Genomic DNA, 27,693 nt, shown 5'->3' on the forward strand with positions numbered 1-27,693 from the left:
AAATTTTGATAATGCTGTTTAAGGAAAATTGCAATTTTATGACGGTGATATATGATTCTGTTTATGTACGTCTCGTATCTTAAAAATTGTGATGACCTATTTATTTTATTTCATAATTTGTTAGTTTTAACTGTAATGAATGGAAATCAATACATTTTTCAAATGTGTATCAGATAAAACTGCGAGTATGGAGTTACCTTAAGTTGATGACTTGTAGATATAGTATTTATTTGTATATCAAGGTTTATAGTCATATGACTTGCAAATGTTCTGGATTATATTGAATTGCCTATCAACACGTATAGTGCGATACCATTCGCTGAAGATGTAACATTTACAATATGAAAAATGACGTATGCATATGATGTATCATTTTACAATGTGTTTGCGTCTCACATCTTTACAAATTGTAATGATAGCCGTTTCCTCATGAATGCGATGCAGATGAAAACAATATGCGTTTAAATCTTGATAATATAGTACGTATATATTTACCTGGCTAGAATTCCGACAGAAATGAAAGTAGAAATTAATGTATATATCAAAAGATATTTCATGAAAGGTGAAGATAACGAACAGTGATCGATCAGTCTCATAACTCATATAAGCAATACAAAATAGATAGTTGGGCAAACCCTGTGAGCTCGAAATAAAAGACACCACAGAGCCGTCCAATCCTGCTTCATACTTGGATATTTTATTGAAAGTAGACATTAGCGGCAAACTGACAAATCAACTGTATGACAAACGGGATAATTTCAGCTTCTCCATCGTCATCTTCCCATATTTATGTAGCAATATTCCATTATCACTTGCATATGGTGTTTACATGTCTCGACGGATTCGATACGCAGAGCTTGTTCTGCGTATGGTCAGTTTTTAAATAGAAGCAGGCTACTCACAAACAAGTTGATGGTGCAGGGGTTTCAACAGTCTCGTTTCAAGTCAGCATTTCGCAAATTCTATGGTCGTTATAACGATCTAGTTTGCCAATATAAACTATCATTGGGTCAAATGTGATCTGACGTGTTTCATGCCGATTGTCAGGTCCTACTCGGCACACTGATTTTGATTACGGATAACTCCGTTTACCTAAACAAGATACTGGGCCCACAGCGGGTATGACTGGTCGACAGGGGATGTTTATTCCTCTTAGGCACCTGGTTCCACCTCTGCTCTGTCCCGGAGGGGGGGGGGGTCTGCGTTTGTCAAATTCTTTATTTTGTATTGCTTATAGGAGTTATGAGATTGATCGCTGTTCGTTATCTTCACCTTTCATGAAGTATGCAGGCGTAAAGCGTTGCAATTCATACCTCCATTTATTTTCAACAATAAGATTTTATTCGTAAGATTTCAGTGAGACTACACGTGACACATGCAACTCAAGTCTGAACTGATTGTATTTCACTCTACATCCACGAAATAAAAAAAAATATACTTTAAAATACTAATTATGAGTGATAACCACATATAAAAAGTTCTGTCCTCGTCATGAACATTTGCAGCAGCAACATAAAAGACGTCTTAATCCATCTCCGAATTTCTTATTTAGCACACCGTAGATGATTGGGTTCACAGCGCTGTTACAGTAACCCAGTATGATTGTAGCCATATGAAATCCTGAATGAACTCGGTCTCTAGCAAAAATTTCCAACAACATACTGACACAATATGGAAGCCACGAGATCACAAATATCACCACAACAATGGCTAACACCATGGCCAGCCGAATTTCCTCTGCCCTGGATTTTCCTGTCTTTGATTTTTTCTTACTTAAGTTGGTCAATGTGGTGTTCTTTCTACTTAAATTTTTCCCATGATCCTTAACGTTGTTATTTGATTGCAGTGCTACACGACTGATTTCATTAGGATAACTGGAAAACCGTTCGTTGATTGATATTTTGATATCGTGAGGTTTGGACACTTCGTCTTTAGTAACTGCGTCCAGAGTGCTTGAATTTGGTTCAGGGTCTTTGCAGGAAGCTGAAGTGTTCGAAACTGCGTTTACGCGTCGTTTGCTAGCTCTCACTGTTCTAAAAATAAAGACATTGCACACCGTCATTACAGCCAATGGAATCCCAAAGCACACAGATATCATGAAAAATGCGTAAGATGGTGCCTTTGTCCAGTCACAAAAACAAAACATCTGTTTTCTTATGAAGCTGTATTCTGCCCAACCGAACAACGCTAGACTCGACAAAAGCATGGATACCAAAACACAAGCTGAAAGATAGAAAATGCAAGTATTAATACCGTACAATTATGATTTATCTTATTCCTATCAAAGGGCACTTCTATACACATGAAGAACAATCTCATTATTCTCAATTTTTCAGTAGATAAGTAAAATGAAGATAACGAACAGCAATCAATCTGATAAATCCTATAATTTAATCACGATGCACAAATTTGTTCCAACTCAGATGACAACTTCAAATTGAGCATCGAAAGGTTATTTTCTGACATTCGTTGTGCTACTAAAAGCTAGCATAGAACAGGAAGGTAGGTGTAAAATAATACGCTGTGTGGTAATTTATTTCGTGGTATTTGTGCAATATATCTAATAAATAATTTTTTGATATCGTGTGTGCATTATCGAAATGCAGTGGTTTCATTCTTTGAAATTTACCTCTTCTTCTTTACATCTAGCCGTGAATTGACAGGATATGTATCGATGTAAAATTGATTGGTTGTGCAGTATTGTCTAGCTAGGGCGGGAACAAGAGTACTTAGATTATTGTAGAATAAAACATGAAGTTTGCTTTAAAGGTATATGTAAAACTTATACGGTACCAATTTTGATGCACCAGATGCGCATATCGACAAATAATGTCTCTTCAGTGATGCTCAACCGAAATGTTTGAAATCCGAAATAACAATGAAGTTTTAGAGCTATTATAGCCAAAAACAGCGTGCCAAAAAAGTGGAGCCAAATTCGTCCAAGGATAAGATATATGTGTCGTATTAAACAGTATTTTGTTTGATGTTAAAAACAAAGCCAACGTTTTGTCAGTATGATAAACTATGAAAAATAATACGATTACCGGTTGGCCCGTCGGTTTGTGTGTGGACCACATGCTGTCCGCTCAATATCTTGAACTTACTTCTATAAACTTACGATGAATTTAAAGAAAACACAATGTATGTTGATTGGCACTGCACAAAAACTCTCAAAGTGTAGAAAAATATGTATCAAAGTAGGAGATATTGCTTTAGATATTGTTAAAACGGCCAAACTTCTTGGTGTACAAATAGATAAATGTCTAACCTGGTCTGTACACATTGATTCTTTGTGCAAGAAACTTTCACAGAAAATAGGCATTTTACGTCGTCTGCAAACTTTTATGTCAAATGCAGCATTATTAAAAATTTATAACACTGTTATATTTTCTCATTTTATTTATTGTTGCACAGTTTGGTGCTCAGCCAAAAAACAGGGTTTTTATTGGCAGACTTTTTAAATTACAGAAAAGGGCAGCCAGAATTATATTCAAGTTGAAAGTAACTCAGACTTCTATAGCTGATATTTTTAGTGTTCTTAAATGGATGCCCGTTCATGATTATTTTGTATATAGAATACTAGTGCTTGCTTTTAAGGTTCTTAATAACATGACACCAGAATATATGAAAGTTTTTAGTTTTGTCAGCCAAGTTAGTTCCAGAACAACAAGAAGTAGCGAGAGTGGCATTTTATATTTACCAAAAATTTCGAACTGAATATTATAAACGGTCTTTTAAGGTATCCTCGACAATTTTATGGAATCAGTTGCCCGAGTCTGTCAGAAGCTGTGGTTCTGTTGCATCTTTTAAATCAGCACATTTGCAGCATTATTACTTAAATAAGTGATATATAGATATGTATATGTTTATTTTTCCCCAGTGATGTCGTGTGTGTATTTTATGTATATATTTTATATTATGTGATCTATTTTTCTATTCTCTCATTTATCTGTCTGTGAATATGTTTTATACAGTACCATAATGTAAACTAGTCATATGTACTAATTGTGCTATCTTGTCTAAATAAAGAATTTATTATTATTATTATAACCGTTCACTTAACCGTAATGATATTTCATATGGAGGTTGTCTATGAGTAAAAGAAGACCCCCATTAATTTTCAGATCAAAACGTCAAAGGTCAATCTACTCTGGACATAGGAAGACCTTGTCCGCTTAATATCTTGAGAATCCTTTGCTTTGACAGGCTTCAAACTTGGTACACTGGTACATTGTAAGGTGTAGATGATTCCTATTCATTTGAGGTCACATAGTCAAAAGTCTTGGGTCAAACTGGATACACGAGGATACTATCAGCTCAATATCTTGAGAACCCTTTGCTTGACAGACATCAAACTTGGCACACTGGTACATCCTAAAGAGTAAAGGTCACATAAAGAAAGGTCAAGGATCAAACTGATCACAGAAAGATACTGTCCGCTCAGTATCTTCAGAACACGTTGCTTGATACATGTAGACATCAAACATGGTAAACTGGTACATCCTAAAACGTGGACGACCCCTATTGATTTTGAGGTCAGCCTGATTGATTTTGAGGTCAGCCTGATTGATTTTGAGGTCAGCCTGATTGATTTTGAGGTAATGTGGGCAAAGATCAATCCACTCTTGACATAGGAAGATATTGTCTGTTCAATATCTTGAGAACCCTTTGCTCGGTAAACATCAAACTTGGCACACTGGTACATCAAAAGGAGTAGATGGTCCCTATTAATTTTGGGCTCACATGATCAAAGGCCAAGGGTCAAACTAGATACAATAATATGTTGTCTCCTATATTTTAAGAATATTGTGCTTGATTGATACCAAACTTGGTACACTGATACATCCTTAAGGGTCAAATTACCCCTATTGATTTTTAGGTTACATGGTCAAAGGCCAAGCGTCAATCTACTCTGGACATAGAAAAATATTGCCTGTTTAATATCTTTAATTGTTTTGGCACTATTATCAATTAGATGATCCATATGTGTAATCCTTTTCAATTTTGCATCATGGGGGGGGGGGGGGGATAAATGTTTTACAAACATAACGAGTTTGATATGTTCTAGGATAAAATCCAAATATCAAAATAGATAAAACTGAGGAAAATCCAGTGGTTGGTTTTAATCAATAGCTACCTTAATGACATATCTGACAGACAGGTGTCTGTCACTTCTAATGCAGGGGCTTTGTGAAGGAAACAAGCGAACATATTCAAATAATCTTAGGCAGTGCTTGAATCGGATATAGAACCCGGGGACACCCCGGTACAGAAGTGAGCACTCAACCCTTTAAATCACTTTTAAATTAGCCAATCTCTTGTTCTTCAAAAGATTATGCAAATTTCCAATGGTTATAAGAGAGAGGGCATGTCCTCCATGTTAACTGCATGCTATGTACAATATTGTATTATATGTAACGAATTACTTCTCTACAATACATATGTTGTATGTATTTGAGAATGAATAATTTTGTTGTTGTAGGAAAATTTATAAATGGCTGCCGGGATGCATATACCTTCAGTTCACTTCCAATATTGATTTTACATGGATCACAATTACATTAATCAGATGCTATTACCGGTTTGATTTGATTGACACAAAATACTTCACAACTCCATCGTAAAAATTACTGATATTATAGTAATCTATTAACCAAGCTGGTGTCAAAGTGATGAATTTTAGATTAATTCAAAAAGCCATTGCAGCGCCAATGAATTTATAAACCAAAGATACAGAAAAACCCTCACTATGTCGTCGATTTTCGAGCTCCATCAAGTGCAATAATTAAATAATTCCGCTTGTAGTGATGCCGAACTATATTCCTTAGAGGAGAGGAGATTATCGTTCACTGTACCATGCAGTTGTCCTCAAATGAACAAGTACTCCTGGGCCAAGTCGATAACACTTAGTAACGCTAATATTTACACGATGGCGTTTCGAATTATCTACAAGATTTTACATTTTTAAATGACACAATACTATGTTGACCATCACGCTCTCATCCCCTCTTCATTGGATTATAGATAACATTATCGTATGTCTCTGTAGCGGGTAAACCAATTTTCACAGTTCTAGATGAAGTATTAGAAATATTTAATCAGAAAACAAAAAAAGTTTTATAGGAAAAACTTACTCAGAATCATAAGAGCAGCGTTTCTCTTGGTGTATATCCGTTTAAAGTAAATCGGCTTGCAGACCATCACGTACCTGTTTATGCTAATATTACACAGGGACATTACGCTAGTTACCAAGGTTAGCATGTTGGTAAACCCAAAGAATCGGCACAACCCGTCACTCCACGGCCACTCACCGACAAACAGACTGATTATCGTCACGGGCATGTTAATGACAGACACAAACAAATCCGCGGTCGTTAGACCCAGAATAAACACATTGGTGATTGTCCTCAATTCCCGGTCCCGGCAAATCACGATCCACAAACTTACGTTTCCCAAAACGGACCCCAAAGAAATGACGGTCAGTACGCATCCCGCAACGAGGTGTCCAGGGCTGGTTTCCGGTTCCGGTGGACTGTTCATCGAAACATTCATTGCGATAAATACGTGTTTCCTTAAGACATTATGAAATATTTCGGTTACGATATCAGTGTTATCTGGATTCCAGTCGTCTGTTACAAGGATAGTTTTCTTGGTTGGTACTTTCTATTTCTTCGTAGTGAGTACTTGGCGTGATGAAACTTATGTGGTAAGTCGTTGCAAGTGAATATTTGAAACTGAAAGGAGAGAGAACAATCGATAAGCAAAGAACGGCGCCTGAACATGCTGTCAAAGAGGAGTAGAAAAAATGAAGCTGTGTATTGAAATAATGAAATATGAATCTGTAACAGAGGAGAATGATAATGATCATGCAGTTATATCAACGTGATTCAAAGTTTAGCGGTGAAGCAAGACCGCTTATTTAAAGTGCTAAAATATGAAAAGCTCTGTCTGTCCAATATCATACATGTACATGGAAGATGCGCTAAACCATGAACACACCAAATAGTGCTTCAGCTCTGTCTGCGCGAAATTATAAATCCGCTACAATAAGCACACCTACGTCATACAGTATGTTATTATACATTTATTGCATGAATGTTCGGGAGATATGAAGATTTATTCACCCAAGAAAAATCATATTTCTCGAGGGCAACGCCCAAGGGGAATATGATTTTTCTTGGGTGAATAAATCTTCATATCTCCCTCACTATCATGCAATAAATTGTTTATTATACCGAAACAAAGCAAGACCACAAAAGTGCATTTGAAATTGGAGTCCGCTCATCTGTGCATTGTATGTAGCTGAGATCGCCCTAACGGTAACACCGCACCGTCAATGTATTAGAGGGTACAAACAACGAAATATAGTGATATGATAACCAGTTTTTGCATTTCCATTCTCTTTGAATGCTGATTTACTTGTTTGTTTTTGTATCAACCAAAATCAGACGATTTTAAAACTGTATATCAGAGACTCGCATATATTGTGCCTTCTGAACTATGAAAGTAGACTGACTCGGACATACTGTGACGTCATAATACACTTCCTCTACTTGTCATGCATGAGGCTGCCGGAGGGGCGAAATATCATAGGGAGATATGATGTTTGAGAGGGAGATATGAAGTTTTGTCATTCCTGGCACGTGACTGTCTAGACCAATCAGATTACGAGTTGCATAGAAGTATAATACATTGTCACTCCCGAGAGTTTGACTTCGCTATATGTGTACATGTTAAACAGCGTTGTTGTGATTATCATGAACGGTTCATCTTTGCCTTTCGAGGAAAAATTGCATTACTAATTACCACTAATTATATCAGTGTGACCGGTCGACAGGGGATGCTTACTCCTCCTAAGCACCTGGTCCCACCTCTGGTGTGTCCAGGGGTCCGTGTTTGTTCAAATGTCAATTTTGCATTGTTTATAGGAGTTATGAGATTGATCACTGTTCGTCATCTATGCCTTTCAAAACTGGAAAGAAATCTGGTCCGACTAAAATATGTGTCGTGTAGAAAAATCTACACTTTTTCATTATGATCATTTCTAACATTTTCTAATACTTTTTACATACCTTAAATTTCCTAAATTTATAATTCATTATATCATAGATATCAATTATGTTACAAATATAAATCATATTACAAAAAATCCAATGAATTTGCCATGCATTCATTTTTAACTGAAGAGTAAAAGATTAGTATAGGACATATTGTGACAGATGTCTAAAGTTTGTTACCGCCTTAGAGAGAGAGCATTTGATCTCAGGGATATAGGGGTCACTCAAGCCGCGGCACTGTATATTTCAAATGGGCGGTAACTCTACATCACTCTATATTAATTTTTTTTTAATTACACACTCCTTTGAAGACATGGTTAAGAATTACGTTGATCAATGTTCGTTATATTCACCTTTCATCCATCAGGAAACTTCTTTAGACAGGGATACGAAAAAATGAATTGCTGTGAAGCGATGCTTTCCATTAATGTCAAGGTACATATATGTACCGAAGAACGAATGTGTTGGTTCATTGTGATAAACAAAGGCACTAGTTTGCCCGTTGGGAATACTTGGATGCTCGATGAGAGAATAATTTGTTTATAGTGATTAGTTATTATTTAAATGGATGCTGATTCTTTAGACCATTGGAGCGATACTACACACATACTGAACGACCTGCGTTTATGATCTGGTCATGACACGTTTAAATGTAATAACCAAGGATCAAAGGGAGACCCCCTTTGTGGTGTTTTTTTTTTTTTTTTTTTTGTGAGAAAAAGTTTTGAAAATATACCGTGGAATGCTAGGATACATTGCTAGATCGTTCGTTCTTTACACACTGATGTTGACTACGGATTTTGTTTACCTAATCAAGATAAAGAGACCTCGGCAGGTGTGACCAGTCAACAGAGAATGCCTCCTCCTCCTAGCTACCTGATCCCACTTCTGGTACAGTGTATGTCTTGGGGTCCGTGTTTGTCCTACTCTCTATTTTGTATTGCTTATAGGAGTTATGATTTGGATCACTTGTCATCGTCCTCACTTTTCCATGCCCATTAATCTGTCTATATTAGAACACAGAACTTACAAACTGTCTTCATCCTATCTTTATTAAAAAGTAATAAATTAAACATGACGCAAATCAAACGAGATATTATCGGCTCAACTCTTTTGTAGTTATCTATAATCTGTTTAAAACCAGTGGAAATAGAATCAATATCGATATATTGGAGGTAAAGTATTAAATTATGCATATCTCTCAATAAGCTCTGTCCTCATTAGGACGCTATTAGGGAAGATTTGCGGCTTTTTGATGCTTATCTGGCATGGAATAAACAATCGGCCTTTAATCTTTAATTAATGCGAAAAAGGTATTTATCGTCTGATAAACCAATGGTCCCTGAAATACACTGACAAAGATTACATCGATTATCGAACGAAAAGCTTCCGGACCTAAACGGTGTAGACGCATTTTTTTTCTGTTAACGTAGCACTTCTTTCATGGGTCAGAACTGATGGCGATCGAGTGTCTTGAGAGCCAGAAGGCCCATTCAACATTCGAAATTCGAGATTCGAATTTCGAGATTTGGAACTGAAATTTAGAAATTCAATATCCAGATCAACCAATCAAACTGTATGTCACAACAAAAACACCATTTTTAATCAAACGTAAACTATCACCATCTTAATTTAAAGATGGCTACATGTAAATTAACTTGAAATATTACAGAAAGCGGTCAAATACAGCGCTTAGATTCTTTTTTCTATGGCTACTCACTTGCGTTGTCCGTTCGTGCACTATGGACGTTAGAGATGTGGTGCACTTTTTATGCTCTGTTGAAATCCATTTAGATTAATTGATTTGGATCTTAAGTTTCGAAATTTAAATGCCAAATCTCGGAATTCGAATCTTGTATGAAATGAGCTCTCTGGGCTTCCGCACTGTACATATGTCAGAAAGGCCTCTAACGAAATTGTATTTACGATCCCTGGGGTAAAATGTCTGATTCCAGGTAGGAGCCAAACTTGGTATATTATAAATTCCATGATCCCAGGGCGTACAGGTTGGTTCCAGGGTGAGGCCAAAATGGTCAGAGTGATCGAATGTCTATCATTTGAAAGACTTTTTAAAACTTTGCTGATGCCATATTAAAAAATCTTAATTCATATTTAGGAAAAGCAGAAAGATGTACCAAAGTTGGAGATTTCACAACACCAGGGTCTGAATGGTGGGTCCAAAATGGTCGTTTACATGTAATGTTATCATGTTCTAAACTTTGAGTTTACTGTCACCCGGAAAATTCAAAATTTACGACATGACAGTGTTACATATATTATTCCTATTGTGTGAAGTCTTTCATCTATATGGGCATTTTCGGGAGCATTTGTTTGTTTTGATAACACATCTTGTTTAATACTCCTGCTGAATATTAGAATATTGGATATGCAGAGCAGGATAATTGTTGTAGATTTCGCAGTCCTTGGGGCTAGTGATACTTTAACTTAAGGTGACCTCTCATCGAAAAAGTTCTAAAATAAATTTCTGATTTTGATTAAATATACTATTTTGCATAGCTTAACAACTTCATGAACTTGTACATTCACTACTTTCGGTTTCTGTACGACGGATTTCTACGTTTAACTGATTAAGATTTACAGCCTGGAACTGTGTCCCTTAGTCCACTGAAAACCACCCGGTCTGGAATGGTTAATGACCGAGCACTGCCACTCAGTCAGTAAAACCGCTCAGTCATCTTTAACTGATTAGCAAAGTTTTATCCTGTAAGATACAGGGCTAACGACTGGTGTGACCGGTCAACAAGGGATGTTTCCTCCTCCTAAGCACCTGCTCCCACCTCTAATGTATCCAGGGGGTTTGAGCACTGTTCCTCTTAATGCTGGTAATCTTTAGAGGAGTTATGAGATTGAGCACTGTTCCTCTTAATGTTGTAATCTTTAGAGGAGTTATGAGATGGAGCACTGTTCCTCTTAATGTTGTAATCTTTAGAGGAGTTATGAGATGGAGCACTGTTCCTCTTAATGTTGTAATCTTTAGAGGAGTTATGAGATTGAGCACTGTTCCTCTTAATGTTTGTAATCTTTAGAGGAGTTATGAGATTGAGCACTGTTCCTCTTAATGTTGAAATCTTTAGAGGAGTTATGAGATTGAGCACTGTTCCTCTTAATGTTTGTAATCTTTAGAGGAGTTATGAGATTGAGCACTGTTCCTCTTAATGTTTGTAATCTTTAGAGGAGTTATGAGATTGAGCGCTGTTCCTCTTAATGTTGGTAATCTTTAGAGGAGTTATGAGATTGAGCACTGTTCCTCTTAATGTTGGTAATCTTTAGAGGAGTTATGAGATTGAGCACTGTTCCTCTTAATGTTGGTAATCTTTAGAGGAGTTATGAGATTGAGCACTGTTCCTCTTAATGTTGGTAATCTTTAGAGGAGTTATGAGATTGAGCACTGTTCCTCTTAATGTTGGTAATCTTTAGAGGAGTTATGAGATTGAGCACTGTTCCTCTTAATGTTGTAATCTTTAGAGGAGTTATGAGATTGAGCACTGTTCCTCTTAATGTTGTAATCTTTAGAGGAGTTATGAGATTGAGCACTGTTCCTCTTAATGTTGTAATCTTTAGAGGAGTTATGAGATTGTGCACTGTTCCTCTTAATGTTGTAATCTTTAGAGGAGTTATGAGATTGAGCACTGTTCCTCTTAATGTTGTAATCTTTAGAGGAGTTATGAGATTGAGCACTGTTCCTCTTAATGTTGTAATCTTTAGAGGAGTTATGAGATTGAGCACTGTTCCTCTTAATGTTGTAATCTTTAGAGGAGTTATGAGATTGAGCACTGTTCCTCTTAATGTTGTAATCTTTAGAGGAGTTATGAGATTGAGCACTGTTCCTCTTAATGTTGTAATCTTTAGAGGAGTTATGAGATTGAGCACTGTTCCTCTTAATGTTGTAATCTTTAGAGGAGTTATGAGATTGAGCACTGTTCCTCTTAATGCTGTAATCTTTAGAGGAGTTATGAGATTGAGCACTGTTCCTCTTAATGTTGTAATCTTTAGAGGAGTTATGAGATTGAGCACTGTTCGTTATCTTCACTGTGTTTTATATTGGAATGTATATCAAAGGTGTTTGTACAAAGAATAACGCTTCGCCATTAAGTTTGTGTTCTGAGTTATCACTGTGTGTGTGTTTCGTTTTGTACTCCGGGGGACTAAGAATGAAGCAGGTTACTCAGTCTTCATCAATCTGCAGCCATTCGTGCTGTGTTATTCGGCGCTCTCTTGTCTGTTCTGATTTGATGAGATCCATTGCTATATAAGACATTCATTGTGGTTGATATGGTGTCTTCCTATCGCTTTGGTGTATTTTCGATGTATGATTACAATCGTGATGGACGGTTCCTTAGAGTGACATAAAATAATTTAATCGGCTCTCTGTCATGGAACAGAGTATCAAAGGGAGTTTTTTTTTAATCTTCGAATATAAGAACAGAGGTTAATAGTTTAAAAGCGAGATACGTTTAAACTTTGAAATGAAAAAGAAGGATCAAATTCATGAATAGAAATCATACGACCTCTATTCCCATTATATAGAGGGGGAAAACACGAAAAATACTCGCCATATTGCATGCATTATGTACATGACGTCACCGACCCAGGAGAATATACCTTATTTGGGGAAAATATTTCGAGAATGAGAAAATGAAATTTTAAATATAGTTCACAGGTTGAAATACATGTATATTTCACTTAGGCCATGCACTCTGTATTTTCGGGGGGGGGGGGGGGGGGGGGGGTACAACTGTGTAACATTGAAAAGATAATGCTTTTAGTAAATTTTGATTAAATTACTATGTACAGCTTTAATATTGAAGAAATGACAGAAGAGCACATTAAAACACAGCTATAGTGAACACGGTTCGTTATAACCAAACATCTTTATTATGCAATACAATATTTTCGTCGTTTACCTATTATATAGGAATATATATCACTTTGCAATAACCATGAATTCGTCATTAACATGTTCGGTATAATCGTTTTTTACTGTACGTGAATTCGTCATTAACATGTTCGGTATAATCGTGATTTACTGTACGTGAATTCGTCATTAACATGTTCGGTATAATCGTGTTTTACGTGAATTCGTCATTAACATGTTCGGTATAATCGTGTTTTACTGTATATTTGAATTCTACATGTAATGTTGTAAAACAGTAATTCCTTCTGATGTATTGACACTTTCACCCGAAAAGTTCCGAGCAGTTGTTATCATAAAATCTATTTCAACATTAATTTCATGCAAAATTCAGGTACATATATATACATGTATGTAAAGAATCTAAATTAATGATTTGTGATAACAGATCAAGAAGACATTAATTTCATCTCATTCATTTAAATTTAGAATTTACGATGGTGCACTACGTAATTTAAGGAAGCGAAATAATCAATTTGTACGAACAATCGGGTTCGGTTTGATGGTTGCGTCAAACCTAAATTGGCATTTAAATACATGAGATAATGTTCCTTTGCTATTTTCTTAAAAAATGAAAGCTGACATGAATTGATAAATGTATTAAAAATTAACTGTGTCCGCCATATTTCTCCGTTTATCCGCCGTTGATTATATAATTTTGTTGCGGTCATAAATAATTTGCAATTAAGAATTAGCGATTCTGAAAGATAAATCAGAAAATGAAATTGCACAAATTAATATTTAGAATCGCCACTGGTGTCTTATGTATATAGTATACACAGAACATCTCTGGGATTTAGTTCATCTAGTTAATGGCATTCTAGACACTCATTTGTCACTGCGCATTGCATTCTGTACTTCCTGTCACAACACCGTACATTTTGTTCCAGCGGGGATCCGGGTTAGATTACGTCCTTAGTATCCCTTACTTGTCTTAATAGGTGAATAAATGGGACGGTCCTTCGAATGAGACCGCAAAAACCGAGGACCCGTGTCACAGCCTAGATTTTGCAACCCTTGAAAGGCAATGATGACGTCTCCACATGAGTAAAAAATTCTAGAGCGGGATGCTGATTTAAACAATATACAATCAATCGCACATTTTGTACTTCCTGTTACTGCTGCTGTTCATAGACACTCCGAACGGTTGAATACCGTAATATGTATAACAGAAAAAGACTTGTAATTCTTACCAGAGGATACCGAAATATGGCGATTCAAATTTAAAATTCAATAAAATCATTTATAGTACATTATGTATTCATTTGATGGAATATATATATATATATATATATATATATATATATATATATATATATATATATATATATATATATATTCCATCAAATGAATACATAATGTACTATAAATGATTTTATTGAATTTTAAATTTAAAACGCCATATTTCGGTATCCTCTGGTAAGAATTACAAGTCTTTTTCTGTTATATATATATATATATATATATATATATATATATATATATATATATATATATTAAAAGAAATAGAATAAACAGTACACAAAGTTAAAAATTTAACGCAAGCGCTTTCATTTTATAATCCTCAGGCGTTACATTTTATACCGGACACTGTGATTTTTTTTAAAAACACAATTTGGATATATATATATATATAGTTTTATTCTGAAGTTTTCTGTTAAAACATTTAATAGCAACTGGGTGTTAGTTATATGAAGATATTGATTTTAGATTTATATACATGGAGATTAATTATTATTCCATGCAATCCCAGATATCCTGCTTGGTTGCCCAGCTGCCTCACTATTATCATGCTAAATACAAGTAACTTTCATGTTTCCTTTGATCATTTTAAGTAAAGAGGAATTTACATAACAGAGATGTAAAAAAAATTCAACATATCAACCACCATATTAAGGAATGCAGTTACATGATTTATGAAACATTTACACTAACAGATCACGGGATGTAGAAACATTTACACTAACAGATCACGGGGACTAGAAACATATACACTAACAGATCACGGGGTGTTGAAACATTTACACTAACAGATCACGGGGACTACAAATATTTACACTAACAGATCACGGGGTGTAGAAACATTTACACTAACAGATCACGGGGACTAGAAACATATACACTAACAGATCACGGGGTGTTGAAACATTTACACTAACAGATCACGGGGACTACAAATATTTACACTAACAGATCACGGGGTGTAGAAACATTTACACTAACAGATCACGGGGTGTAGAAACATTTACACTAGCAGATCACGGGGTGTAGAAACATTTACACTAACAGATCACGGGGACTAGAGACATTTACACTAGCAGATCACGGGGTGTTGAAACATTTACACTAACAGATCACGGGGTGTTGAAACATTTACACTAACAGATCACGGGGACTACAAATATTTACACTAACAGATCACGGGGTGTAGAAACATTTACACTAACAGATCACGGGATGTAGAAACATTTACACTAACAGATCACGGGGTGTAGAAACATTTACACTAGCAGATCACGGGGTGTAGAAACATTTACACTAACAGATCACGGGGACTAGAGACATTTACACTAGCAGATCACGGGATGTAGAAACATTTACACTAACACATCACGGGGTGTAGAAACATTTACACTAGCAGATCACGGGATGTAGAAACATTTACACTAACACATCACGGGGACCACAAATATTTACACTAACAGATCACGGGGTGTAGAAACATTTACACTAACAGATCACGGGTTGTAGAAACATTTACACTAACACATCACGGGGTGTAGAAATATTTACACTAACAGATCACGGGGACCACAAATATTTACACTAACAGATCACGGGGTGTTGAAACATTTACACTAACAGATCACGGGATGTAGAAACATTTACACTAACAGATCACGGGGTGTAGAAACATTTACACTAACAGATCACGGGATGTAGAAACATTTACACTAACAGATCACGGGGTGTAGAAACATTTACACTAGCGGATCACAGGGTGTAGAAACATTTACACTAGCAGATCACGGGGACTAGAGACATTTACACTAGCAGATCACGGGGTGTTGAAACATTTACACTAACAGATCACGGGGTGTTGAAACATTTACACTAACAGATCACGGGGACTACAAATATTTACACTAACAGATCACGGGGTGTAGAAACATTTACACTAACAGATCACGGGGTGTAGAAACATTTACACTAGCAGATCACGGGGTGTAGAAACATTTACACTAACAGATCACGGGGACCACAAATATTTACACTAACAGATCACGGAGTGTAGAAACATTTACACTAACAGATCACGAGGTGTAGAAACATTTACACTAACACATCACGGGGTGTAGAAACATTTACACTAACAGATCACGGAGACCACAAATATTTACACTAACAGATCACGGAGTGTAGAAACATTTACACTAACAGATCACGGCATGTAGAAACATTTACACTAACAGATCACGGGGTGTAGAAACATTTACACTAACAGATCACGGGGACTACAAACATTTACACTAACAGATCACGGGGTGTAGAAACATTTACATTAACAGATCACGGGATGTAGAAACATTTACACTAACAGATCACGGGATGTAGAAACATTTACACTAACAGATCACGGGGTGTAGAAACATTTACACTAACAGATCACGGGATGTAGAAACATTTACACTAGCAGATCACGGGGACTAGAAACATTTACACTAGCAGATCACGGGGACTAGAAACATTTACACTAACAGATCACGGGGTGTAGAAACATTTACACTAACAGATCACGGGGTGTAGAAACATTTACACTAACAGATCACGGGGACTACAAACATTTACACTAACAGATCACGGGGTGTAGAAACATTTACATTAACAGATCACGGGATGTAGAAACATTTACACTAACAGATCACGGGATGTAGAAACATTTACACTAACAGATCACGGGGTGTAGAAACATTTACACTAACAGATCACGGGATGTAGAAACATTTACACTAGCAGATCACGGGGACTAGAAACATTTACACTAGCAGATCACGGGGACTAGAAACATTTACACTAACAGATCACGGGGTGTAGAAACATTTACACTAACAGATCACGGGATGTAGAAACATTTACACTAACATATTACGGGACTACAAACATTTACACTAACAGATCACGGGGTCTAGAAACATTTACACTAACAGATCACGGGATGTAGAAACATTTACACTAACAGATCACGGGGTCTAGAAACATTTACACTAACAGATCACGGGGACTAGAGACATTTACACTAACAGATCACGGGGACTACAAACATTTACACTAACAGATCACGGGATGTAGAAACATTTACACTAACAGATCACGGGGTGTAGAAACATTTACACTAACAGATCACGGGGTGTAGAAACATTTACACTAACAGATCACGGGGTGTAGAAACATTTACACTAACAGATCACGGGGTGTAGAAACATTTACACTAGCAGATCACGGGATGTAGAAACATTTACACTAACATATCACGGGGTGTAGAAACATTTACACTAACAGATCACGGGGTGTAGAAACATTTACACTAACAGATCACGGCATGTAGAAACATTTACACTAACAGATCACGGGGTGTAGAAACATTTACACTAACAGATCACGGGGACTAGAAACATTTACACTAACAGATCACGATGCCTATCTTAATTTAACCCATTGAGTTACACGCAGTAATTGTCTTGAAAGCCTTCTGCCAGAATGTAAACAGAATTTATCATACCTGTCTGATCAGCGGTAACTATAGGGTATGGATGCAGATGGGAAAATTACATCTGTACTCTGACGTGACTAAACTTTTTTTTATTTTTTTTTTATTTACGGTTACATTCTTCTAATGAAGAAGTGAAGATAACGAATAGTGATCAATCTCATAATATACAGAACACAACATTAACAGAAGGGAAAACAGTGACATAGCAGGTGTCCAGGAGGAATAAGTATCTCCCTCAGGTAAACGGAACAACCCGTAGTCAGAATTAGTAAGTAAAGAATGCCTAGCACTCGGTATGAAGCATTTCAGACCGCAATTGACCTAATAACAGGTTGTATTTTTAAATCAGATCGTTATAACGACCACAGCATTTGCGAAATGTTGACTTAAAGCGAGATTGTTGAAACCCCCGTAACATCAATGTGTTTGTTGTTCACTACCAGCCACCAGTAAATTTTAATGATAGCAAGATTTTTTTATTTGCTTCTCGAGAAATTTAAAGACACCATGAGCCTCCCTTTCGTAAAATTCTGGATCCACCTCTGCTTAGGGTTATTGTCCTGGATCCGCCACTGTTTGAAGTTATTGTCCTGGATCCGCCACTGCTTTGGGTTATTGTCCTGGATCCGCCACTGCTTAGAGTTATTGTCCTGGATCCACTACTGCTTAGAGTTATTGTTCTGGATCCGCCGCTGTTTAGGGTTATTGTCTTGGATCCGCCACTGCTTATGGGAATTGTCTTGGATCCGCCACTGCTTATGGGAATTGTCTTGGATCCGTCACTGCTTAAGGGAATTGTCCTGGATCCGCCACTGCTTATGGGAATTATCCTGGATCCGCGACTGGTTAGAGTTATTGTCGCAAACCGTTTCATAATAGTGCGACATATCAACACACTGGATCTCAGTGTTTAATAAATGTTCAGTGTTTTATTTGTACATCGTTTGTTCTGTTTTTTATTTTATATTCGAATGCAATGTAAAAAAAAAAAAAAAAAAAAAAAAAATTTTTACATGCAAGATGAAGATAACGAACAGTAATCAATCACATAGCTCCTACAAGCATAACAAAATAGAGATTTGGGCAAACACGGACCCCTGGACACACTAGAGGTGGGATCAGGTGCCCAGGAGGAGCAACCATCCCCTGTTGACCGGTCACACCGCCGTGAGCCCTCTATCCTGATCAGGTAAATGGAGTTATCCGCAGTCAAAATCAGTGTGCCAAGAACGGCTTAACAATCGGTATGAAACACATCAGACAGCATTTGTCCCAATGCATGGTTGTACTGACGAAGTAGATCGTTATAACGACCATAGAATTTGCGAAATGCTGACTTCAATCGGGACTGTTGAAATCCCTGTACCATCAACTTGTTTGTCAGTAGCTTACCTCGATTTAAAAACTGACTAAACGCAGAACAAGCTCTTGCATCTGTATTCCATAAAGATACTCAAACACGTGTACTTATTTATTATTTCCTAACATCTATTGGTTGTTAGCAATGCCACCTAGTAAGGTGGCATTAAAGCCGATATGAATTAATAAATATAGTATAATTCTATATGTCCGCCATATTTCTTTGCTAATCCGCCATATTAGTTGGAATTTCTATTGTTATATGTATCAGGGTTCGCATGGTATATAAGGGGACGAGTTTTGCCACGCTTCTTCGATTTACCTGTGCTGGTAGCTTCGACAGGTAACACGTACATTTCCGATACTAATTTATAGGACATCAAAAAGAAATGAAATCACGTTTTAGAACACCACGCAGTGCTAAAATTACAATAAACATATCGTACAGAAGTAAATCATTCTAAAAGCTTTGGATAAATAAATATAGAATGCCTTTCTTTACGTGAATGTACGTACATTTGCAGTAAATATGTCAAAACTATACAAAAACGCGGAGAAATATTTCATCTATTATCTATTGATAAAATGGAATAAGCAAAGGGCATAAAATTTATACCATTCACACTTCAAGCAAAATGCAAATACATAAATACTACTGTACTTATAAAACATGACATGTATGCTCGCCATGAAAACGCATCGAATGCGGACGACTATTTACCTGGGTCTACTCTAATATCTGTAAAGGATCGCAGATGTACGTGTACACTTGTTGAAAATACTCTAAGTAGTAGTAAAACTCCTTTATTTGCATAATCCATGACACAAAACGATAAACTCCATTTGTATTCCAACAGTAAATGCCATTGTCCATTGTACAGACTGCGACACTCTTAGCCCGTGCCGATCAGCTATCTTCAATCAGGGGAAGTATCAGAGTATAATATTTACCCTGTATTGTGCACGAATCCTTATACCGTATGATTTACTGGTCAGAGTATTGCAGATTTATAAATCATTTAGGAACATAAATTGATTATGCATATATAATTTGCATATATAACACTGTACGAGTGCATGGGAGAGAGAGAGAGAGAGAGAGAGAGAGAGAGAGAGAGAGAGAGAGAGAGAATTCAACCGATGATCTTGTAATAATCGCGCTCTTATTAAGACAAATGATATCGTTAATTCAATAAAAGAGAACAGTAACTCAATATTGTTAAAAATTAAACATATCTTTAAAAAATGTTATTTTCAGTTACTTCATTTTATGCTAATTTGACGCTCAATAGATCTTATATATATATATATATATATATATATATATATATATATATATATAGATATATACATGTATATATATATATATATATATATATATATATATGCCATTTTGCGTTATTACATTCTGCGTTGAACTCGACGCAAATTGTGCTAATGCAAAATGTAATAATCGAGTTTATCATATTATGCGTCGTTATCAAGCACATAGAATCAAGATGAGGGGACAAGAGTGGCTGTCCCCCACCATTAATAACAATATCCATTATTTGTTATTTTGTAATGCAAATAAAAGATACATTAGGTGACAACCCCCCTCCCCCCACTTGACCCCGGCTTGAAAGTTCTGATATAATAGTAGAAGACACACACTACCACCAATTAAGAAAATGAAGATATTATGAGACACTCATAGTAGAGGACTCTAACCACCCCATCCCACCACCAACGATTGAAGAAAATGAAGTGTAGGGGAAAGTATTGAGGCAGTCAAAGTAAAAGACTCGTTAACCCTTCACCCCCATATTAGGACTTTGAACATCGGACAAAACATCTTGGTTTGTTTGGGTTTTTTGTTTTATTTTATTGCTGTTTTCATTCATCTTTTTAAATTATTATTTTGAATGGCAAGAAATTTTGAAGAATCCATTTTTCCATTTTTTCACCTTCCTGTTGTACCCCCGCCCCCTATGAAAAATTACGATACATGTCTGGTTATTACATGTACATTTTGCTTTGCAGCACACACACACACACACACACACACACACACACACACACACACATATATATATATATATATATATATATATATATAAAATCGATTTTATGCTCTTTACTTATTCCATTCTATCAGTATGTCATTGGCAAATGATTTTTCCGCATTTATTTCATAAGAAACTGCAAATACTTGCAGTGATTAGATTGTAATAGTTCTTGTAGTATGTGTGAGTTTTACATTGATGTAGTCGGATAATAGCTCTCCAGAGCTAATGTTTTGTTTTTGTTTTTGTTTTTTTCTTCGTAAAACCCGACTTTAAATATAGATTATCTTATACCATTATGCTTATCAAACGATTTATTGAATGATTTTCCATATTGATAAAAAGATTTGCCAAATGGCTACTACAACTTTATAAGGAAATAAGACAATTTCAGCTTTTATGGGTTATCTTTAGGTTATTATATCATTATGTGTCACATCATGGTTTTTTCCCCCTATAAATCGTTATAATTGCAAAGTGCTATAGATTAAGTCAGGTTTCAAAAATGTTATGTTAAATTTATAACCATGACATTCTCTGATATTTATACCTGAATAATAATGATAATAATAATAATAATAATGTCCTTTATTTAAACAGGATAGCACAATTAGTTTAAAAACTAGTTTACATTGCGGTCCTGAAAACATATATACAGACAGCAGTATTATACAGATACAATATAAAATAGTATATGAAGGTATGTTGTATACATACATGTACGCTATCTACATATTTAAAACTGAAAATAAATAAAAAAAAAATAAAACTGAAAATAATAAAAAAGAAATATATATGGTTTTAATTTCGCGAATGAAAAAATATTTCTAATATACATGTAAGCAGATTTAAAAGTTTCCAATGTTGGGTAATATTCTAAAACTTCTGGCATATTATTCCATAACTGTGAACCGTAAATTGTAAAAGATCTTCTAGAATATTGTGTCTTTGCTCTCTGGATATGTAATGAATTACTTTGACTTAATCTGGTAGATCTACTGCTAATTTCATGAACATACTGAAAAACATCTAAATAATCGGGAGTTAGACTATGTAAAACTTTGAAGACAAAAATGATAGTTCTATATACAAAATAGTCTGACAGAGGCATCCATCTAAGTTGCTGCATCATTTCTGTTATAGGTGTATCGTATAATGGATGCATAAAAAAAAATAATAAATGGAACATTTACATCCAAGTATGGCAAAGACTTATTTCTGAATATATAATACATTTCATACAAAGCGGCTTTGGAATTAATAACTTTTTTTTAGTCTTATACTGGAAAATTAGTGGACCGATTTTCATCATGTAATGTTCACATTTCATTTTATATTTCAAAATAATATTATTATGTGTTGGTTGTTTGTTATACGTTCCGTCAAGATTTTTTTTAAAATTCATATTGAGTATAATGTGCGATGTGTGATATAGTGATACGTCACCAGCTGTAGGTGAAGTACCGCAAATCTAGACCTATGCTTCGCCCCCAGGGCCATAGCAGAGAGGTTTTTTTATCCTACCAACGTCTGTCTCGACGCGGGACCCCCGTTGTTATAGTCATATCGGAAGGATCCGTGATTCTCACTTATAAATGCCGAACATTTGGCGATGGAGCAATCATTCTATGTGTTTACGTCTTGGGTTTGGTGCGGGACTAGAACTCACGAGCTCCCGGTTTAGTCTCGTTCAACCTACCACTCGGCTGTCTCCGCAAATCTCCGACGAGCAGAGATTCACGGAGACAGCGCCTGGTTGCACGAGACTACCTTCCGGTTATAAAGCGTAACTCTGCATGCATGATCCCTATACGTACGATATTCCGCGAAGGATGGAGTTCCTGTTGAGTAACTTCCAAAGTGTACGAAACCAGAATGACGAGGTTTTTAACTTTCAACAATGTGCTGTAACTAAAGACCGTGAAAGCTATTATTATTCTGCAATTCCAACGAAGCAAATGATTCTATATTGCATTACGGTGATAATCTTAACAAATACAACATGTGTTAACATTTCAAAACACCTACAGCCATTGTACATGACGTCAATGTACGTATAAAACACCGTACAACCCTATTCCCCACACCTCCATCCCTACGCAGTGATATTATGTGACGTCAGTGAGTTTACTGAAAATTTCACACTTTCGGGTCGTGGTTGAATTTAAGGAGGAATAATGCATCATCATATTGGATGACTTTCTCTGGAAAAATATAAATATCAGATTATCAGCAACACATGTACCTGTGTATTTTTGTTTAGGAAATCTAATTGCCGAGCTGGGTAACTCAGTAAGTTAACTAGTCGACTGCTGATCGGTAGATCGCGGGTTCAAGTCCAGTGCGGGGCTTTTAATTTCTTCAGATTACTTTCATCTAAATATGTAACTAAATAAGGTAAAATCAAACTTTTCAGTTTCACAAAATTAAATTACATATTCTCCACTCTCCATCCATATCAGATTTCTTTGGTGTATCATTCTTCCTTTTAAAATAGATCATCGACTCGTAGCAAATAAAATAGATAGAGGTACGCCAAGTCGTTATGTATGGGGATTTCTTTATCCAGTGAAGTAGAGTTTATAACCACTTTTGCTGGGCAGCTCAACAGATTACTATAAACTTTCGGATATAATGCACTTTGGCATCATTATTAAGGAGGAATCGCACACTAGGGAAATCTGATATGGGGGAAATGTAGACGATTTGTGTACAGTAATAAAATTTCCTTTTTGAATGAAACAAAAATCCAGTTTTCAGATAAAGTAACCTGAATATGATTAAAACCCCTGCTAGACTTGAACCAGCAGTCACACGTTAATCTACCGAGCTACCCAGCTACACGAATATGATTAAAAGGAATACAGAAATATTGCTGATATTTATATTCTCATCCAAGTTTCCAAAGGACGCCAGCCATTATGACGATATATTGTACCTCCTTAACGTTATTGGTTAATTCATGTCGTACTCCTTTTGTAGCATAATAATAGCATCACCCAAATAGACGTTGTCACGATTATAACATACATGAAATTAGATTTACTCGATACACGCAGCGTTACCACTCGCAGGCTTTTCAATGGAAAACAAACTCTAATGTATCATCATATATTAATAATTTGTACAGTGAAATTCCTTATCGAACTACAACCCGAGCATGACGTGGCAGTTTTCTCTCTGATACATTTTCCGCGGGACGTCCTGTTGAATACCTGAATAAATCATTTCCTGTACCCGTGTAGCGTCTGAATTTAGCTTTCGACAATGCACAGAATGTATTAAATCATTTAAGAGTTTGATTACGGTAATGAATACAGTGGTTGAAGAAAAGTTCACATCTCAATGTGCAATCTGGTACTTATTAATTAAAATTGTGGAGGTTTTTTTTTTTTCTGTTTACACCACAAAGATTCAACGAGTGCTTATTAGATGTGGGTTTTTAAAAAATATATATTTTCTGAAGCTTATCATCACTACATAAAATCTGTCATGATTTTTCCCAACGTGATCGCACATCTTTTTTCACATTCTGAATTATTTCATTTCCGAAGTAAGTATTTACTTCCATATTTAGTCATTTTTGCCATCGATAGGGATTCAAACAAAAACACGAGCATCGCCAAGTTTGATTTGCTCTGTGGTCGTGATTATAAAAATTATATCACCTTTATACTGGTTTCTTGGTTGTATGTTGTTTAATGTCCCACTCGAGAATTTTTCATTTATAAGAAGACGTCACCATTGCCGGTGAAGGACTGCAAAATTTAGGCCTATGTTCGGCGCTTACGGTCTTTGAGTAGAGAGGGGTCTTTATCGTACCATACCTGCTGTAACACGGGGGTCTCGGTTTCCGCGGTCTCAACCGAAGGACCACCCCATTTAGTCGCCTCTTATGACAAGCAAGGGACATTGAGGACCTAATTCTAACCCAGATCCCCACGGGTTCACGTGTACAGCAGATTGTCCATCCCCAGCAAACGTATCTGGTCAACTTTCTTTGTTTTCCCTCCTCATTAGAACTGATTAAATAGGATGCGTTTAGAAGTTCTTTCCCTTATTAGAACGGATTAAATAGAATACGTTTTGAGGTCCCTTCCCTCATTAGAACTGATTAAATAGAATACGCTTTGGGGTTCTCTCTCCTCAGTAGAACTGATTAGATATAATACATTTTGAGGTTTTCTCCCTCAGTAGAACTGATTATATAGAATACATTTTGAGGTTACATACCTTAGTAGAACTGATTAAATAGAATACATTTTGAGGTTACATACCTTAGCAGAACTGAATAAATAGAATAAGTTTTGAGGTTCTCTCCCTCATTAAAATTGATTAAATAGAATACGTTTTGAAGTTGCATACATTAGTAGAATACGTTTTAAGATTCTCTCCCCTCATTAGAACTGATTAAATAGAATACCTTTTGAGGTTCTTTACCTCAATAGAACTGATTAAATAGAATACGTTTTGAGGTTCCCTCCCCTTATTAGAAGTGATTAAATAGAATACGTTTTGAGGTTTATTCCCTTCAATAGAAGTGATTAAATAGAATACGTTTTGAGGTTCTCTCCCTCAGTAGAACTGATTAAATAGAATACGTTTTTAGGTTTTCTCCCTCAGTAAAACTGATTAAATAGAATACGTTTTGAGGTTACATACCTTAGTAGAACTGATTAAATAGAATACGTTTGGAGGTTCCCTCCCCTCAGTAGAAGTTAGTGAGTCACGCAGCATGATTAATCAAATTCAATGGCATTACCTAACACTCTTTTATACATAACATCTTTATTACATTTTTAACAGTGAAATCCATTTAGTAAAATTATATTTTTATACTGCGAAAATAACAACTGATTGTGACGTCATGTTGGGTAATACTATACACTTATTAAGATTTGAAATAAACATGTTATGAAACGAAAGAAAATGTAATATACAAAAAATTCAATGCTTTGCAGTTGGATATGAAATTTATTTCACTCGAAAGACAGGATTTTTAAAATATATTTTCACTCATGCTTCGCACTCATGAAAATATAAAAATAAAAATCCTGCCTTACTCGTGAAAATACCATATCCAACTACAAAGCACTGAATATCCCCACAGGCACTCGACGTTTTAAATATCTATAATAAAAAAAATCTTCCTGTAAACATAATATTATGTTTACAGGAAAACATTTTTTTTTATTATAGATATTTAAAACGTCGAGTGCCTATGAATATCCCCTATGTATGACATAACAAAATTGGACATAATCTATCAAGATTGATTAGATTATTTCAAAAGTGCAACACAATTCATCAAGTTTAAAAATATATAAATGCTCATCTGTTTTGCTTGTTTCTTTCACGAATATTTAAACTTTCTGCTTTGTCAGAGGAAATCAAGTCAATTCACGCGAATAGAGGGACCCCTTCGTTTTTGCTTTTTTAAAATATATTTGTTGTTTCCAAATGAATGTCATCACGAGTGTACATGTAAAACTGTCATTTCCGTTTTTCTCGACCAATGAATTTCCACGAGTCAATAAATAATTTGTGATCAGGCGTACATGCGAGTTAGTTTAGTATTTCATTACATATACCGAAGTAAACGCCCGAAAAGGGACGCAGTAAACATCCGGTAAATGTACAAAGTGAAAAAAGGTCACTAAAGCGATGACAAAAATAACGTTTACCTGTTTTCGTTGTGAGGTGTCTGTATCTTCCTTCCTGATTGACTTTTACGACGTCCAAATTAACACTCAATGTCTATACTATAAACTGCCTCTTAATCATCCTATGCTTAGTTGCTAACTTCGATTTTTTCCTTTGTAACTCGTCCTCGGAAAAAAAAAAACCTTTATAAAATGAGTATGAGCATCTGATTTATGCAGAAGTTTTTTTCAAAATTACCCTCCTATCCCCAACTCTTAATGTGCCATGATGCACAACTTCTCCCCAACAAAGTACGATAGAGAGTCCTGCGTTTCGATCTGTACATGTAATCGCTCGCTATAATACTCTGCGATGATTCACTGAATGGTGTTCCAGGTGTGTTCAGGTATTAAAATTGACATAATGTAACTCCGTTTGACGACAACAGCCGTATCGGCTCTCGGTATAATACGGACCTTTGTTGATGTCACTCACCAGGGCTGAACTTGCAGATGCAGTGGAATTATCTGTACAGTTTAAACTTAGGTGCTATGCGCGTGGTTCTCTTGGAGAACATCATTTTAAAAAAGCATTGCCCATTATTCATTCTAAGTGAAGATTGTACATGTCACGCGGTAGCTGTTATTTGTAAAGTCTGAATTCACAGCTGGGTGGTAGTTCAAGTTGTATGGTCCGAATTTCGACATTTTTCCCCCACCTTGTAAAACCGCTGTTAAATCATCGCACGTACGTAATTATGAGGCTGCACGGCATGTCATATATTATTTCACCTGTTTGAACCAGAAGTACTTGATTTCAAATCGGTGTTCACTAACAACCGTCACTCGGACAGTTCAAGTGATAGGCACGTGTGTAGTTCAAACT

At 35.9% G+C, this 27,693-nt stretch overlaps 2 protein-coding genes across 2 annotated transcripts in view; both read right to left on the minus strand.

Moving 5' to 3' along the window:
- Nucleotides 1–1,015: 1,015 nt before the first annotated feature.
- Nucleotides 1,016–27,155, minus strand: LOC125664523 (octopamine receptor-like). The gene is made up of 3 exons (XM_048897307.2): nt 26,850–27,155; nt 6,135–6,734; nt 1,016–2,223 (listed from the first exon to the last, which is right to left on the minus strand). The coding sequence occupies exons 2-3, from the start codon at nt 6,550–6,552 to the stop codon at nt 1,490–1,492; spliced, it is 1,152 nt and encodes a 383-aa protein (XP_048753264.1). The 5' UTR covers nt 6,553–6,734; nt 26,850–27,155; the 3' UTR covers nt 1,016–1,489.
- LOC130048480 (myb-like protein F) overlaps nt 11,476–27,693 on the minus strand; it is a 30,005-nt gene continuing 13,787 nt past the window's right edge. The window contains exon 2 of the mRNA XM_056145301.1: nt 11,476–12,107. Coding sequence (XP_056001276.1) covers nt 11,476–12,107 — 632 coding nt within the window. The remainder of the gene's footprint in view (nt 12,108–27,693) is intronic.

This window comes from Ostrea edulis, chromosome 1, assembly GCF_947568905.1.
Source record: "Ostrea edulis chromosome 1, xbOstEdul1.1, whole genome shotgun sequence".
NCBI lineage: Eukaryota > Metazoa > Mollusca > Bivalvia > Ostreida > Ostreidae > Ostrea > Ostrea edulis.